Raw genomic sequence first — 17,305 nt, forward strand, 5'->3', positions numbered from 1 at the left:
TGGAGAGAGAGAAGTCATGGAGAGGCTGATGTCTGGAGAACAAAGTCATCGGAGCCAGGTCACCCAATGGCCATATATTGGCCTAGAAGGCCCCTTCCCCTACCACATATGGGAACCACTGAGAGGGAGAAAGTCAGGACAGTAAAAAGAATTGATACTTTGAAAACCATGAAGGAAAGAAAAATCCACAAATCTCATCCTAGAAAAGACTCGAGCCTTGAGCTCTGGGAAGCCCAGCTCTAAGCAGAGGAGGAAGATGGTGGTTCTATCTGTGGCCTCTAAAAACAAATAACCCAAGGAGTCATTTTGAAACACCCACTTCCACCCTCAGAGTTTGGGTACCCTTTGAAATTTCTTTTTTCTGCTTTGCTAACTCTGAAATATTATATGTGTGTGTGTGTGTTGGTGTGTTCATTTAAATAATTATTAAATGTTATACATATGAAAAATTTAAAACTTATGGAACAGAAGGAGAAAAATAAAAATAATTCATAATCCTCTGACCAAGGGTGATATTTATTAATATTCCATATATATTCTTTAAGTCCCATTAAGTGTATGTCTTGATAGATGGAGATTTTTATGTATTATTTATTTATAGCAGGGGTCCCCAAACTACGGCCCGCAGGCTGTATGCGGCCCGCTGAGGCCATTTATCCGGTCCCCACTGCACTTCCGGAAGGGGCACCTCTTTCATTGGTGATCAGTGAGAAGAGCAGATGCATCTTGTGCTCCTGGAGTACTGTATGTGGTGGCGCCGCAAAGCGCTGCGTCACTCACTATAGTACTACTTCCGGTGACGTGGGACGCACGTGTCACGGCTCCCGAAGTGCATCATATCACTTGTTATGGCTAGCAGTGACAAATATGGAACCGGACATTGACCATCTCATTAGCCAAAAGCAGGCCCATAGTTCCCATTGAAACACTGCCAGTTTGTTGATTTAAATTTACTTGTTCTTTATTTTAAATATTGTATTTGTTCTTGTTTTGTTTTGTTTTTTTACTTTAAAATAAGATATGTGCGGTGTGCATAGGGATTTGTTCATAGTTTTTTTATAGTCCGGCCCTCCAATGGTCTGAGGGACAGTGAACTGGCCCCCTGTGTAAAAAGTTTGGGGGCCCCTGACTTATAGCAATTGTTATTTAAGGAGAAACCAAATAACCAATGTCCTCACTTGTATCTCCTTCCTTCTCTGCCTGAGTCACTATGTCCAGGAATTTCTTCAACTGTTGCAGACATTGTCACACTTTTAATCTTACATTAGAGTGACTCAGTGTTCCTTTAACTCAGCTGTCTTTATTCTGAGAACAGTTTGTGCTGATACTATAAGCAGAGAAAGAGGTAAGTAACTTATGATTTAAAAGATATGAATTTAAATAATTCACTATAATTAGAAAATAGTAAGATTATATCACCATCTCACTTTTTTTTTTTTCTTAAGTAAGAATAGGGGAGGCAGAGACAGATTTCTACCGGTCAATGCTCTGCCCATCTGGGGCATTGCTTCATTGTTCAGCAACTGAGCTGTTTTAGTTCCTGAGGCGAGGCCATGGAGCCATCCTCAGTGCCCAGGGCCAACTTGCTCCAATGGAGCAAGCAATGGCTGAGAGAGAGAAAGAGAGAGATAGAGAGAAAGAAAGGAGAGGGGAAGGGTGGAGAAGCAGATGGTCTCTTCTCCTGTGTGCCCTGACCAGGAATCGAACCTGGGACATCCACACACAAGGCCAATGCTCTACCATTGAGCCAACCAGCCAGGGCCCCATCTCACGCTTTATTCTAAATGTTTATTCTAAATGAAATAAAGGGATAAATGTAATAATAAAATCATTTTCAAACTCTAAGAAAATATTTCCAAATCATGGGATTGGGAAGAATATCTAAAGCATGAAATCATAGAAGAAATGCTAGATTAAAACACCTAATTTTATATCCTTACCAATTTTTGTTGTTTTTTTGTTTTGTTTTGTTTTTGTTTTCTTTTTTTTCTTTTTCTTTTTTTTTTGTATTTTTCTGAAGTTGGAAACAGGGAGGCAGTCAGACAGACTCACACATGTGCCCAACCGGGATCTACCCGGCACACCCACCAGGGGGTAATGCTCTGCCCATCTGGGGTGTTGCTCTGTTGCAACCAGAGCCATTCTAGCGCCTGAGGCAGAGGCCATGGAGCCATCCTCAGCGCCCAGGCCAACTTTGCTCCAATGGAGCCTTGGCTGTGGGAAGGGAAGAGAGAGACAGAGATGAAGGAGAGGGGGAGAGGCGGAGAAGCAGATGGATGCTTCTCCTGTGTGCCCTGGCCAGGATTCGAACCTGGGACTCCTGTATGCCAGGCCGACGTTCTACCACTGAGCCAACTGGCCAGGGTCTCCTTACCAATTTTTAATAAATGGTGCTTGTTTTATTTCTTTTATTCTTTTTTTTATTTAAGTATAGTTGGTATACAATCTTTATACTAGTTATATTAGTTTCAAATGTACAATATAGTCACTTGACATTTTTACATTTTACAATATGATCACCCCACTAATTCTACTAATCATCTGTCACTGTGTAAACTTCTCACAATATTATTAACTCTATTCCCCTTCATATTTTTACCTTCTCCTCCACCCATTTCCTTCTGATAACCATTCCTTTAGTCTCTATTTCTATGAGTCTGTTTTTGTTTTATTTGTTTTGTTTTTAGATTTCACATATAAGTGAAACCATACTAGTTTGTCTTTCTCTTCCTGACTTATTTCACTTAGCATAATATACGCTAGGTCCATTCATGTTGGTGCAATTGGCAACATTTTATTCTTTTTTTATTGCTATGTAATATTTTATTTAATTTTTTTTTTTTTTTTTTTTACATAGAGAGAGAGTCAGAGAGAGGGATAGATAGGGACAGACAGACAGGAACAGAGAGAAATGAGAAGCATCAATCATTAGTTTTTTGTTGCGACACCTTAGTTGTTCATTGATTGCTTTCTCATATGTGCCTTGACCAGGGGGCTACAGCAGACCGAGTAACCCCTTGCTCAAGTCAGCGACCTTGGGTCCAAGTTGGTGAGCCTCACTCAAACCAGATGAGCCTGCGCTCAAGCTGGCGACCTCAGGGTCTCGAACCTGGGTCCTCTGTATCCCAGTCCGACGCTCTATCCACTGCGCCACCGCCTGGTCAGGCTATTTTACAATTTTTAATAAATGATTTTTTGTTGTTGTTGCATTTTTCAATCACCATTTACATTCAATACTATTCTGCACCAGTTTCAGATACACAGCAGAGTGGCTGAAAAACCATTCATTCTAGTTCACCCCCTCAACACTGCCCCAGGCACCCACGTGGCCCCAAACCCGTGTTATATCAGCATTACTGCCTATACTCTCTTCACTGCAATCTGCATCTGTGGCTATTTGCAACTATCAGTTTGTACTGCTAATCCCTTCATCTTAATACAGGGTGGTTTTGAACAGATTGCCAAGCAAGATAAGTAGAAAAGAGAATGTGTTGGAAAATATCAGACTGGATCTACGTTGTTAACGGAAGTTAGCTCTGGTTAATGAAATTGCAGGTGACTTTAGTCAGTTTTTCTCCTTTTTCTCCATGCTCCAAATATTCCACATTGAACATATATTAATTACCCTTTTTTCTTGAAAAAAAAATATAAGAGAGTGAGGTTATTCAATCCATCATAATGCAAGTTGTCTGGGCTCACTACCTGCTGAGGTGGCTACCTCCATAGTAACACATCTACTTGGTAAAAGGTCCTTTTTTCTTTTCCCTCACTCTTTCTTGGCCTTTGGAGCTATAAATACTAAGTTTAATTCCTTTCTTGGATATCAGGTTTGTTATTTTTAATTCAGTGAGAGGAGGGGAGGCAGAGACAGACTCCCACATGCACCCAACCAGGATCCACCTGGCAAACCCACTAGAGGGTGATGCTCTGCCCATCTGGGGTGTTGCTCCGTTGCTCAGCAACTGAGCTCTTTAGCGCCTGAGGCAGAGGCCATGGAGCCATCCTCAGTGCCTGGGGCGAACTCACTCCAACTGAGCCATGGCTGCAGGAGGGGAAGAGAGAGAGAAAAAGAAGCGAGATGGGGAGGAGTGAAGAAGCAGATGGTTGCTTCTCCTGTGTGCCCTGACTAGGAATCTAACCCAGGACATCCACATGTTGGGCCAATGCTCTACCACTGAGCCAACCGGACAGGGCCAGATATCAGATATTTGATAGCAATTATTTTATCTGACCTCTGTTCTCATTATGGTCCCCTCTCTTCTCCCAGCCCCCAACACACCCATACACCAGGTCATCATCCTCAATTACTTCAATTGCCTCCCTCAGATGAGAAAAATTGATGTGAAATACAAATAAGAAAGAATAGAATGGCTCTGTGGTGATAAAGGCACAATGACACAAGAAGTTCTTTCTAGCTGGGACAAACTGAGTTGTTTCAAATGCCAGTAGTTGGAATGAAGAGAGAGCCAAAGATCAAGTCTTTGATATAAAATTTCTCTTATCGAATCAAAAATGGGTACATGAAAATAAGTATTAAGTAGTAATACTATTTAATGATGGCTCAGAAAATATTGATAAATTATGTTACAATATTGAGATGCATTTCTAGCCTGTACCCCTCTAAGAAAAGATGCAAGATACAAAGTTCACATATTAAATAAAATAGGCCTACAATGAAACCAGACAATGAGATAAATGAGCTAAAGAATATGGCAAACCTGTGGTTTGGGGTTTGGTTGTCCTGGAAGCCAGGATATTGGATAGAAGACTTTATTAAGTGCATAATTTACCAAGAAAAAAATATTTGCCATAAAAAGGTATTTCATTCTTAAAATAAAAAAGTTTAAAAAATCATTTATTGAAAGAAAACTACTATTCTCAATGTTCATTTTACCAAAAAATAAAAAATGAGAAGCCAATTTTATGTTTGTTTCTCCTGTTGCAATTTAACACCAATGATATAACACTAAAGCACAATTCAAATACATGCTCGACAGAGGGCCTTGCCTTTAGTGGTGCAGGCAGATGACCTCCCAATGAGCTAAGTCAGTGGCTCTCGATAGGAGGCAACTGTGCACCTGCCTCCCAAGCCTGAACACATTTGGCAATGTCTAGAGATCCTTTTGATCGTCACACCTTGTTAGAAGGAGGGGAGGTCTTAACAGCATCTAGTGTGTACAGGCCAGGGATGCTGCTAAGTATCTTACAGTGTGCAGGATGGTCCCTATGACAAAAGACGACACAGCTCAAAATGTCCTATTGCTGAGGTTGAGAAACCCTGGCAGCTTGATCCAAGGAGAAAGTGTAGGGAACTAGAAGCGTGACTCTTCCCCACTCCTTCTATCAGGTATCTGACAGAGCAAGATAGCAGATGCTGGAGGAGTACTCCAGCTGATGAGGGCGAGTCTGACCTATGGAAACCAAACAACAGGCGTGCAGGAAAGACGTTCAGTTATAGAACATAAGAACCCTGTATACATCCATAGGTTTCTTGCAGCATTATTTACATCAGCAACCTAAGTTTTCATCACTAGATGAATGGATAAAGAAGATGTGGCACACATATACAAAAGAATATGAGTCAGTCATAAAAAATAATAAAATCTTGCCATCTGCAACAACATGGATGGACCTAGAGGGTACTATGCTAAATGAAATAAGTCAGACAGAGAAAGACAAATGCCAATGATTTCACTTTCATGTGGAATTTAAAAAACAAAATAAATGAACAAGCAGAACAGAAACGACTCATAGATTCAGAGAAGATTTTGGCAGTTGCCAGATGGAGGAAAGGTTGGCAGACTGGGTAAAAAAAGTAGAGGTTTAGAAGTTCAAATAAGTAGTTACAGGCTAGTCACAGAGATGTAAAGTACAGCATAGGTAAAAAGTCAATAATATTGTAATAACTCTGTATGGTGTCAGATGAGTACTAGATTGATTAGGGTGATCACTTCATAAGTTACATAAATGTCTAATCACAGGGTTGACTAATATAATATTGTACGTCAACTATCATTTAAAAACAAACAAACAAAAAACCCGAAGAACCCTATCCAGAATTCTCCCCAGGATGGAAAATTATTCCATCCTGCTTCTACTTGAGGTGCTTATGGTTGAGATCCCAAATTTTCAGAGTCAATCACAGCAGCTTTAGAAAGTATTCTAAGCCCGTGTTCCCTGCCCTCCACTTTCATAGGAAAGCTCAGCGCACGCCTGCAAAGTGTGGGTTCCAGGCAGCATGGCCATCCACAGTTCCTGTTGGGTTCAATGAGCTGCAAGTGTACTTCTAGGTAACCAAACAAATCAGCTTGCTGTCTGCTATTATTTATTCTAACAGAATAAATGTTGGCAAATGGGTACCAGAGAAGAGGAATTTAGATCTTTTAGAGTCACCCATTCATTCAGACATAAACTGCGCCCTCATTATGTGCCAGGTAAAGAGGAGTGCCAACCCCAACTTCAAGGATTTGACAAGATTCGCAATCCAGTCAGTGCATGTAAGCCAACCAGTGCCTAGGGTGAGGTAGGTGGGGTGGGTATGGGGAAGGGAAGGCTTCAAGATGGAGAAACCTTTGAACTGGCTTTACAGGAAGAGCCTATTTCCACCATATTGCTTATTATTGACATTTCACAGGTGTCCTCTGAGGTTTTCTGTGAATGCAGAGGGCTAGCAGGCAACACTGGCATAGTGAATTTTCTAAAGCCTTCAGAATAAAGAATGGCTTTCCAGGCCCAAAAGGGGAATGACCAGAGTATGCTAGACAGAGGGGATGCATCACTCACTAAGAGGGTGGGAGCTGCTTCCGAGTCCCAGACCCAGTGGTCCCTTAATGTCACTCCTGGTTTATGATACTGGTTGAATGAATGAATGAGCACTGAGACTAGGGATGGATAAAGAGAGTCTTGAGCCTGACCAGGCGGTGGTACAGTGGATAGAGCGTCGGACTGGGATGCAGAGGATCCAGGTTCAAGACCCCGAGGTTGCCAGCTTGAGCGCGGGTTCATCTGGTTTGAGCAAAGCTCGCCACCTTGGACCCAAGTTGCTGGCTCGAGCAAGGGGTTACTCAGTCCGCTGAGGGCCCACGGTCAAGGCACATATGAGAAAGCAATCAATGAACAACTAAGGTGTCACAACAAAAAACTGGTGATTGATGCTTCTCATCTCTCTCCATTCCTGTCTGTCTATCCCTCTCTCTGACTCTCTCTCTGTCTCTGAAAAAAAAAAAAAAAGAGTCTTGAAGACTAGAGTATTTAAATAAGCCTTAATAAAACAAAAGTTTGGCTAAATGGTAGGGTAAACAAATTTTGAAATGAACACTGTGGTATTAAAATATATGAAAATAATAGCAGTTCTAGAATGACTAAGGAGATGGTAAATGGAGAAACATTTAATTAGGGAAAAGATAACTCAGGTAACATACCTAGGTCATCCCAATCTCTTTAAATCTAGCACACTCGCTATATCATTGATTGACTTTCTCTTATGCACTGGAAGATCAGTTATTGTGTTATTTTTGACAAAGGTACCCAATCACTAAAGTGTGCCATGATGAGCTACATCTCAGCTGCTGTCAGTGGACACCCAGTGATCCTCAACCTGCCCCATCTGCCTTCATTGAATGAGAACATACCTTCCAGGAGCGTTCTCCTGTGCTTGGCTGGTTCTCCCCAGAGGCTAACTGCATCCAAATTGTCTGGGGCAAATCCTAAAGTCCCACCCAACTCTATTACACCAGAATATCCAAGGATGGGGTTAGAGTTTTCTAGTTTAATAAGCATCCAGATGATTATGATTTATAACCAGCTTTTAGAAGGAGACAGATGAGGGGAACAGAAAAAGCAATGGAAGGTAGAATGGTGATGGACAGTGAACCAAGTGGTCCTGCTTTGAAGAAGAATGTGCTAGAACACAGGTTTAACCACATTTCCCTCCTTGACCTGACAGCCAAGAATAAGACTTGTTTCTTAGACTGTCATTCCATGTCTTCTACCATCAGCCCAACTTACCTCCCTCAACTCATCTCTCACTATTCTTCAGTCCGTTCTTTTTCCTTCCACTGGTCACTGAGCCCAGAATGCATACTCCCCTGTCCCCAAGCCTCTATTATCTACTAATGGAAATATTTCCCCTCCTTCTTGGGGTGGTTCAAATCCCTTCTTTCTGGTGTCCTAAGGCAGGATTAATGGCTCTTCTATGTATATCTGTTTTGCATATATTTCATGATGCCTCATATTATGATCAACTGTAGACACACCTGTCACTTCCCAAACACTGTAAATTTGAGGGCCTCTCTGGATGACTCATGCATATGTATTAGTGCCTACAGGAGCTGGAGACATAGCAGTGAACAACACAGATGGAAGCCCTAGCGTTTGAGTATCTCTTAGGATCTCACCTAAGGCTCAGAGAAACACTTACTGAATCACTTGGATGGCAGATAGATGGAAGAAGCAGACATCCTGGAGGCAAGATCCCTGGCAGCTAGTAGAAGGTGGGGCACCAGCCAGAGAGGACTCCTATCCCAGGGTCCAAACAGCAAGCGCCTCAGGACCTGATTCTCTATCGGCCACCACTTGTCCCCTCCCGGCTCTACACATCCACTTTTGCTTCCCACCCTGGAGAAAAGTCAAGCTGGCTAGGAGCCCAGCCCAGGAAAGGAGGCACCCTTCTCAGAGAGGACTCAAGGGCACATACCTGAGCTCCAGACAACCCAGCTGCAAGGCCATGCCTTCGCTGACCTTGCTGGCGTAGCGTTGCATGTAGTCACTCCGGAGCTGGTGGAGAGAAAGACCAAGGTTGAGACTCCTGTCCTCATTCTCTGTTCTACTGAGCAGAGGCCCCAAGAACTGGTGGGTTCCTTGAACACATTCTTGCCACCCTGAGCTGTCTCTCTCACATGCCGTGCACAATCGTGTAGCAAGAGATGAAGAGCAGAGGAAGGGGCTCATCTTTGGCTCTGCCTCCTTCCAGAACTTGGGCATGCTGACCAAGCCTCCACAGGCCAAGGCCTTCGAGTTTTTGAAGTGCTTTACACATGTTCCCCCTGGCTCCATGAGGCAGGAGTTCAGATTCCCCTTCCCTGCTTCATATTTTGGAGATAAGAAAACTGGGATTTGGGGAAGGAGTCAGTAATTTATTCAAAGCTTTATTGATAAGTAGTGGCAGGTGTCATCCATTAACAAGAAAAGCCTGGCTTGGTCTCTAGCAAGCCCGGAGAGAGGCATAGGAGGGCACTAAGATCAGACAGAATACAGCAATGACAACCCATGTTTACTTGGCATTCTTTCTGGGCCAGGTCCTGTGTTAGCACTTTACATGCACTAGAGTTGGTGTGCTGGAGCAGCTCCAAACATCTCATGAAAGCCAGTTATTATACTTTTTGAAAATTTCCAAGTTGGCTGATATCACATAGGTAGCTTGAAACAGCCCTATTTACACTATGGTAATTGGCAAGTTCTACAAATCAGGTGTTTTATTTTTTTTCTTCACAGAGCTGGTTTACCAGAACACTGCTAATGATGTCATTTGGTCTTTATAACAACCCTATAAATTAGGTATTATTTTTATTATCATCTCCATTTTGTCAGAGAGGAAACTGCTTCATGCAGCTAAGTCCCTGGGAAAACCAGGTTAGTAAGTGGCAGAGCTGGGCAAGAAACCAGGGCGTCAGGCAGCAGAGCCTGTGTGTCTAAAGCCTCCTCCTTGGACCTGCTTCGCCTGAGACACCAGCCAGGTCTCCTGGGCAACAAATAGTCACCAGGAAAGTCCAAGAGGAACCATGAATATATGGGGCGGAGGTAGCTGGCACTTAACTAGCTGTGAGACAGGCAGAGTTGTACAGCTGACCAGGGTTCCACGGAATGTCCTCAAGAGGAGTTTCCAGGACTAGGACCTCCAAAGCTTTGTCATTTCATCTCTTAGGAGAGCATGGATAATACTTGGCATTTAATGTAATGGAACCCTGGACACAGGAATTATCTCTCACCTGTTGGTAAAAATAAAGCAGTGTGGTTCTGTCTTCTTTCAGGCTCTCCATGAAGTCCTCTGGCAAGTAGCGGATTTGAAGGTCATACCTGGGACAGGAAATTAAGACCCTCTTGTATTTAAAGGAGTAGGACCAGCCAAGGGCAGGAGCAACCTCATCTACCACATGCAAGGGGCTGCCCATGTGGTTCCTGGCCACCCTTTTAGGACTTTTGATTGGGTGGAGGACCACAGAGGGGTCTAGAGATAATGGGCAGTGTTAGCGCTGACACCTCTCATTTCTTCTTCGCGGCAACTGTCTTTCTTGGACCAGCCAGGGCCTGGCTCGCCTTCCTCCTGGCATGTCTGTTACTTCTCTTTCAGAGCACCAACAGCATCCTGTCTGGGGATGCTTCTAGATATCTGCCCCGGATGGGGATGTGCTGTGAGCCCGTGCTAGCCTTGGCAAATACATGCATTGGATGCTGCAGGAAAACTAAGCCTAAAGTGTCGCTCATGTTCTAGAATACTTTTAGAAATTGGAAAGTGCTTCAAGGAAGAACTCTCCCCCCCCCCAGGGCATTCTCACTCCACACTCATCTCCCCCCACCCTCCCAACCTTGTTCGAGAGCCCAGGGCTCTCTCCTACCTCCACTCGGCTTCCACGTGTAGACACTCGTACTTGTCCTGCGCCTCACCCACTGTCATCTGTGGGTGCAGCCAGTGGATCTCATCCGACTTCATGTGCTTCAGCCTCAGCCCATAGCACTCAGCCAGCTGGATGTTGGGCCCGATCCGCCCGCTCAGCAGGATGGAGGCAATGACCTCCTACAGAGGAGAAGACAGGGACACGACTCAGAGGTGCCTCCTTCTAGGCTCCCACAGTCCTCACGCAGCTCTGGACATGCACTTCTCTAGGGTGAGGGTTCATCTTCATGTTTCATTCATCTGTAATTCTCTAGCACTTAGTGCAAGGCCTGGTACACGGTGGGTTCTATCTGATGAATGAACAAACTAGCAGAATGAGGCAGAGGAACTGAGAAGAGAAAGCAGAAGTAGAGGAAAAACTGCAGCAAGGCAAAGAGCAGAGTTCATGCTTCTGCACTTCATTCCAACCAAACCAAGTAACAACTGCTGAGAATCCACCATGTAAAAAGCACCCTCTGAGTAGTTTCCAGTTTAGCCAGTGTTACTCAGGGTCTGCAGTAGGCACTGCTGGGCACTTTGCAAACATTGTTTCCTTAAATCCACAAGAAACTAGTCGTTACATTCCCATTTGGCTGATGCAGAAACTAATGGAGGTCACGCAGCTCATGGAATTAAGCTGGGATTTTGAGCTCTGGTCCACTGGACTCTGAGGATTTCGACTAGATCAAGCTGTTGTGTGGGATGGTGGGGCTAGGCAAGACAGAGGACAGGACTTGCATTAAGGGATGCAGTGGCACAGTCCCCACACAAGAATCATAACCACAGGAAATAAAGTGTTGATAAGAAATTAGGACTCTGACTGGTAGCTTAATGGACAGAGCATCAGCTGGGCATATGGACATCCTGGGTCAGGACATACAGGAGCAGTGATGATCTGCTTCTTTCCCCCTTCCCCTCCCCCTTCTCTTCTTCTTTCCCTCCTGCAGCCAGTGGCTTGATTGGTTCAAGCTTGGCCCCAGGCACTGAAGATAGCTCCCCTGGAGCACATCAGCCTCAGGTGCTAAAAATAGTTCAGTACTGGAGCACTGGCCCCAGATGGGGTTCCTGGGTGTATCCCAGTCCGGACGCATGCAGGAGTTTATTTCACATTCTCCCCTCCTCTCACCTAAAAAAAATAAATTAAAAAAGGAAAGAAAGAAAGAAAGAAAGAAAGAAAGAAAGAAAGAAAGAAAGAAGGAAGGAAGGAAAGAAAGAAAGAAGGAAAGAAAGAAAGAAAGAAAAAGAAAGAAAAAATTAGGTGCCCTCCTTATGACTTCTTCCTTGACCAGAAGGCAGCCTGCCTGACATCCTGATGCCAAAGCTTCCTGGCCTAGAGCTAGAGTTGGATTAAGAGGAGGACAATCAGGCAGCGGCCTGGATCCCATCTACAAGGCTGTGCCTAGTGATGAATCACATTGGTTCCAGTTTAATTCAAGTTTCTCATGCGGTTCCATACATAACTGGTGAATCAAGCACTCCTGGTAGAGCAGAGAGGACCCACAGAGGCAAAGTTTAAAACTCTCAGGCACTGACCAATCTCTGCTGAGTATCTTTGTAATGTGCATGCCACCAAGCATCTACAACATGGAGAAAATAATAGCACCTATTTTGAATGGTTTTATGAGGATTCAATGAGATAAAGCTCCTTAGGGACAGAATTTTAACCAGCAATCCAGTGTCGATTCGGGTGCTATTGGAAAAAAAAAAAAAAAAGTCTAGTTTCTTCTTCTTCTTCACCTTTTTTATCTCTTTTTTTTTTTTTATCCTTCTCTTGGAGGTGGTGGGATGGCCACAGGTCAGAGTAGTGAGGCCAAGGGGGTGGCTGTGGCTGCAAAGCCAGCATCAGATTGGAGGGGGAGGGGGCTGGGCGCAGCTGGCCAGAGAAGGGGGCTGGGCACAGCTGGTGGGTCACATCCAGGGGGGGTTGAGCACAAGAGTAAATACATTGAGGATAATGGGACATGGGTTTCTTACTGTTTGAGAAAGTACTCGAAATATAGAGAGGAGAAGGCTAGAGAGAAGCTTTGGTGAGAGATTGGAATTGGAAGTATTGGTGAGAGCTCATGGGGAGAACACACCAGCACTTTGCTCTTTGCTTACTGAAAGAGCCTAGGATCAGTGCTGCCCTGGTTTTCATTTGCATACCAAACACTGAGTCTTCATTTCCAAATATTCTTCTCTACTAAAAGGATCCAGGGCTGGAAGAAATGGCTGATTCCAGGGCAGGGGCAAATAAAATACAAAATGAGTCTGGAATATCTTTTTGTGCTAGGAAAAAAAAAAAAAGGAAGAGTTTGGAGAACTAAGGTATATGCAGAATGAATGGAAATAGATAATCACCGTTTGGCAACAAACAGCATTGGTTGGTTCGGGCATGACTCATCACTGGATGAGACAGTGACACGTTCTTAGTGTTATCTTCCCTGACTCTAATCATATACCCTGGCAGGCACAAATGACCAAGTCATCAACGTTTTAACATCGTCATCAGTAGACTAGGCAGAGTCTTGTCTCTCACCTTGATTGACCAAAAGAATGCAGCACCATTTCTTAGTTATTTCTGCCCAATGTTCATGGCTGAGTCTAGTCATGACACCTAGGGTGAAGGGTCTTCGCAGAGATCGATAGAATAAAAGGCCTGCACTTTTTCAGATTGGAGGAGACCAAAGAGATAGGACAACCAAAAGCATTGCGTACTTCTAAACCCCAGGGACTAGCTGGAACCTTTAAGTTTGTAGCCAATTAGAAGTATGGGCAGCCTGGGAAGCCCAGAGTTTGAGACTGGGGCCTGAGGAGGGATGTCTGGGAGGAGGGGGAGGACTGTGCCCCAACCTGTTGAGCTTGTGCCAGCTGAAGAGCTGGACTGTGAAGTCCACCGACCCTTCGGGCGCACCTGGGGACCAACAAGGCTGACCATCACAGGTGACGAGAAAGAGAGCTCCCTTAGGAGTCACACAAACCCAGGGTCTGACCCCAGTTCTGACACATACTTCTAGCAGGATGCCCTACTCCTTGAGCCACAGGCTCCTTCCTGCTGCCTCCACCCTTGTCATGTGAAGCTGTAGAATGTCTCCTTCATTCAGTGGCGGGCTATGATGCACTCACTCTGCAAAGCATTGCTAGGAACCTCGGCGCACACACAGCCCTCACCTCAAGGAGCTCCTATTCTGTGGTGGGCAGAAGAAAGTAACTTAGATGAGGGGATCCCAGAGCGGGGCTGGCAATCACTTTAAGTGAAGAAGAACAAATTTGAGGTTTGACATGACCTTACTGTGGAGGCTTTGGATCAGGCTTGCCTCCTTCACCCTTTCCCGCTGCTTCCCAAATATTCATACGGCTCCTTGAGCAAATGGTGGGAGCGGCAAGACCAGCCCTCTGCCCACGGCTCATAGATTGTTGCTGATGAGTCAATATTTCCTTCTCTATTAATAAATCGCTTTTTAAAAACAATAGTATAAGATGCCTACCTACTCACTAAATTGCCATATGTAACATGATAAGAAAAAAGAAAAACTGTCTTATTTTATCAGCTGTTATTTAAATAAGACCAGGATTCCTTTTTTTTTTTTTTTTTTTTGCTACAGAAAACCCTTCACTTCCACTCATCTGATGGTTGCTGAAAAGCAGATTGTCCGCGGCTCACAGCTCTGGCGCTCTATTGCAAACAGTGGGATTTCCATGGCTTTTCTCCCTGCTTGGTTCACACTGACTTATTCTCTTTGAACAATCGTGTGAAGACCCCAAACTGCCTTTGCCTCTCTCTCTCTTCTCCGGTATTTCCTCCTATAGGCCAGACACAAAGAAGGACAGGAAGCCTGTCCCCGGGCCCAGGGTCATTTCTTTCCAAAAAGAAAAAGGTCACCCAAGCAATTAATTACTCAGTTCACTTCTCCTCCATTATTGGTACTCAGCAACATTTTTCCCCCATCAGAAATTGATTTTTGTATATAGCATGAGAGATGGTTTAAAATTAATCTGTTTTTACAAGGATGTCTAACATTAGGGGGCTGTGTGTGGGGGGCTGTTTCTCATCTGCTGTTCTGTTCCTTTGATCTAATAGTTTATCCTTGCACCTCGGCCACATTTTATAACTTCTTTAGTAATTGCTGTAGTCTCACGATTTTCTTAGGTCCACTGTTTGGTTTTTTTCTAATAAATTAACTAATATTTTTGGTTTTTTTATTCTTGAGCTCATAAGCTATATTTTATGTTAGTAGCTGGGTTTTTAGAAACATCACGATAACTGAGACCCCATCACCACCACCCCTCATTAGAATTGGCCCCACCTTTCCTAAGGTCACACCTCTTACTGGGGCAGCCTGCATCCACTGACTGGCCACTTCAGGGGCATAAAAGCCCTGTCCTTTTATCCCAGTTTTGGAGGGCTCTGCTGGGTCATCCAGCTTCAGAGCTCCCTGAGCTACAACAGCATCAGAGCCCAGCTTCCGCCTCTGCCCATCCTGCATTCCTCACTCCCCCCAGGTGAGTTTCATGAGAGTATTCACAACATGCTTCATGCAGACAAGCCTCCTTCTCGGGGTCTGCCATCTTGGGACCCAGCCTTCAGATTGCTTTCAAGCTCGATGTAACTCACTGTCCTTACTTTTTAAAAATTATTATTCATTTTAGCGAGGAGAAAAGGGCAGGGAGGAGCAGGAAGCATCAACTCCCATAGGTGCCTTGACCAGGCAAGCCCAGGGTTTTGAACCGGCGACCTCAGCATTTCAGGTCAATGCTTTATCCACTGCACCACCACAGGTCAGGACACACTTCTTACATTTTGCTCTATGAAGTCAAAATGCTCCTTTTTAGAAATGATTTAATTTAAAATTTTTAATAAATCAAAGCCTTCATTCCAGAAAATCTTGACTGAATTCTATTTAAAAAGGTGTCACATTGAGATGAGGGCATTTTCAAGCAGGTAGGTTTTTGTTGAAAATCCTCATTGCTCCTTCATTTTCTACACGCTAGGATAAGAGCCAAGCTCTTTAGCATGAGGCACAAAAGGCCCATTGGAATCTTCCTCCGTGTGTTCTTTCCAGTCTCCACTCCTACTCCCGTCCACACTGTGCTGTAAGCTCCAGCCTCCCAGAATGACTCTTGTTCTTCTCCGAGCACAGCATGCTCTTCTTGCCTGGAGGACCCCTAGATCTCCTCTCCCTCCTGTCCTCTTGTACCAGCGAGCTTCCAGTTATTCCTTAAAACCCAATCAGCACTGTGAGGGCCTCTGGGAAGCCCTCCTGGCTCTTCTTGAAGTGTTTGTTTCCTCTTCTGCATTCTCAAAGACCTTTACACACATCTAGTAAGCTTCTATCATGGGTTAAATTGTGTCCCTCCAAAAAAGATATGTTGGAGTCCTGATGGCCAGTACCTTACAATGTGACCTTATTTGGAAATATAGTCTTTACAAACTAATCAAATTACAATGAGGTCACTGGAGTGGTCCCCAATCTACTATGACTGGTGTCCTTAGAAAAAGGGGGAAATTGAACACAGAGACATGCACACAGGGATGATGTCATGTGAAGATGGAGGACTGAGTACTGCATCCAGAAGCCAAGGAATGCTGAAGATCGCAAGTTTGCTGGCAGCTAGTAAAAGGTAAGGAAGCATCCTTCTCTAACGGGTTTCAGAGGGCGCATAGCCTTACGGATACCTTGATCTTGGACTTCTGGCCTCCAGAACTGCAGGAGAATGAGTTTCTGTTGTTTTGAGTCATTCCATTTGTGGTACTTCATAGACAACTAATATAGACATTTACCAATTAGAACTAAGACAATTGTCCATGTTTCCCTTCCTGACCTGTCAAAGCAGGGTCAGAAGCCAAACCTCACATACAATATCACCCTCAACTCCAAGCCTAGTTGGCACAGAGAAGGTCCTTAACTTTTTGAGGAAATGAATAGTAGCTCCCTCGATAACAAGTTGGGGTTATGAAGGATAATGACCTACCATCAAAAATGTTCACAAGAGTGCCCTAGCCAGTTAGATCAGTTGGTGAGAGCATCATCCTGATATGCCAAGGTTGTGGGTTTGATCCCCAGTCAGGGCACATACAAGAATGAACCAAATGGCCCTGGCCGGTTGGCTCAGCGGTAGAGCGTCGGCCTGGCGTGCGGGGGACCCGGGTTCAATTCCCGGCCAGGGCACATAGGAGAGGCGCCCATTTGCTTCTCCACCCCCCCCTCCTTCCTCTCTGTCTCTCTCTTCCCCTCCCGCAGCCAAGGCTCCATTGGAGCAAAGATGGCCCGGGCGCTGGGGATGGCTCCTTGGCCTCTGCCCCAGGCGCTAGAGTGGCTCTGGTCGCGGCAGAGCGACGCCCCGGAGGGGCAGAGCATCGGCCTCTGGTGGGCAGAGCGTCGCCCCTGGTGGGCGTGCCGGGTGGATCTCGGTCGGGCGCATGCGGGAGTCTGTCTGACTGTCTCTCCCTGTTTCCAGCTTCAGAGAAATATAATACCAAAAAAAAAAAAAAAAAAAAAGAAAAGAATGAACCAATAAATGTGTGGATAAGTGGAACAAGCAATCAATGTTTCTCTCTCTCCTGCTCCCTCCCTCTATAAAAAATCAATTTAAAAAATATATATTTTAATGTTCATAAGATGAGAACTGTGGTGATTAAACACCACCACAAGTTTTGGCATCTGCAGGACCTGG

The 17,305-nt window shown here is 44.5% G+C and overlaps 1 protein-coding gene and 1 non-coding gene across 7 annotated transcripts in view; both read right to left on the bottom strand.

The window, feature by feature from the left end:
- The window catches only part of PTK2B (protein tyrosine kinase 2 beta), a 132,113-nt gene that overhangs the window by 30,073 nt on the left and 84,735 nt on the right, over positions 1-17,305 (bottom strand). For all 6 annotated transcript variants that reach the window (XM_066341423.1, XM_066341414.1, XM_066341382.1 and 3 more), the window contains exons 3-5: positions 10,614-10,792; positions 9,987-10,074; positions 8,696-8,775 (exon numbers count right to left, since the gene is read on the bottom strand). In XM_066341423.1, the coding sequence (XP_066197520.1) occupies positions 8,696-8,775; positions 9,987-10,074; positions 10,614-10,792 (347 nt within the window). The remainder of the gene's footprint in view (positions 1-8,695; positions 8,776-9,986; positions 10,075-10,613; positions 10,793-17,305) is intronic.
- On the bottom strand, positions 1,687-1,762 carry TRNAT-UGU (transfer RNA threonine (anticodon UGU)). The gene has a single exon. It is a non-coding gene; the product is annotated as a tRNA-Thr (tRNA).

The sequence above is a fragment of the Saccopteryx leptura genome, chromosome 1 (assembly GCF_036850995.1).
Source record: "Saccopteryx leptura isolate mSacLep1 chromosome 1, mSacLep1_pri_phased_curated, whole genome shotgun sequence".
Lineage (NCBI taxonomy): Eukaryota > Metazoa > Chordata > Mammalia > Chiroptera > Emballonuridae > Saccopteryx > Saccopteryx leptura.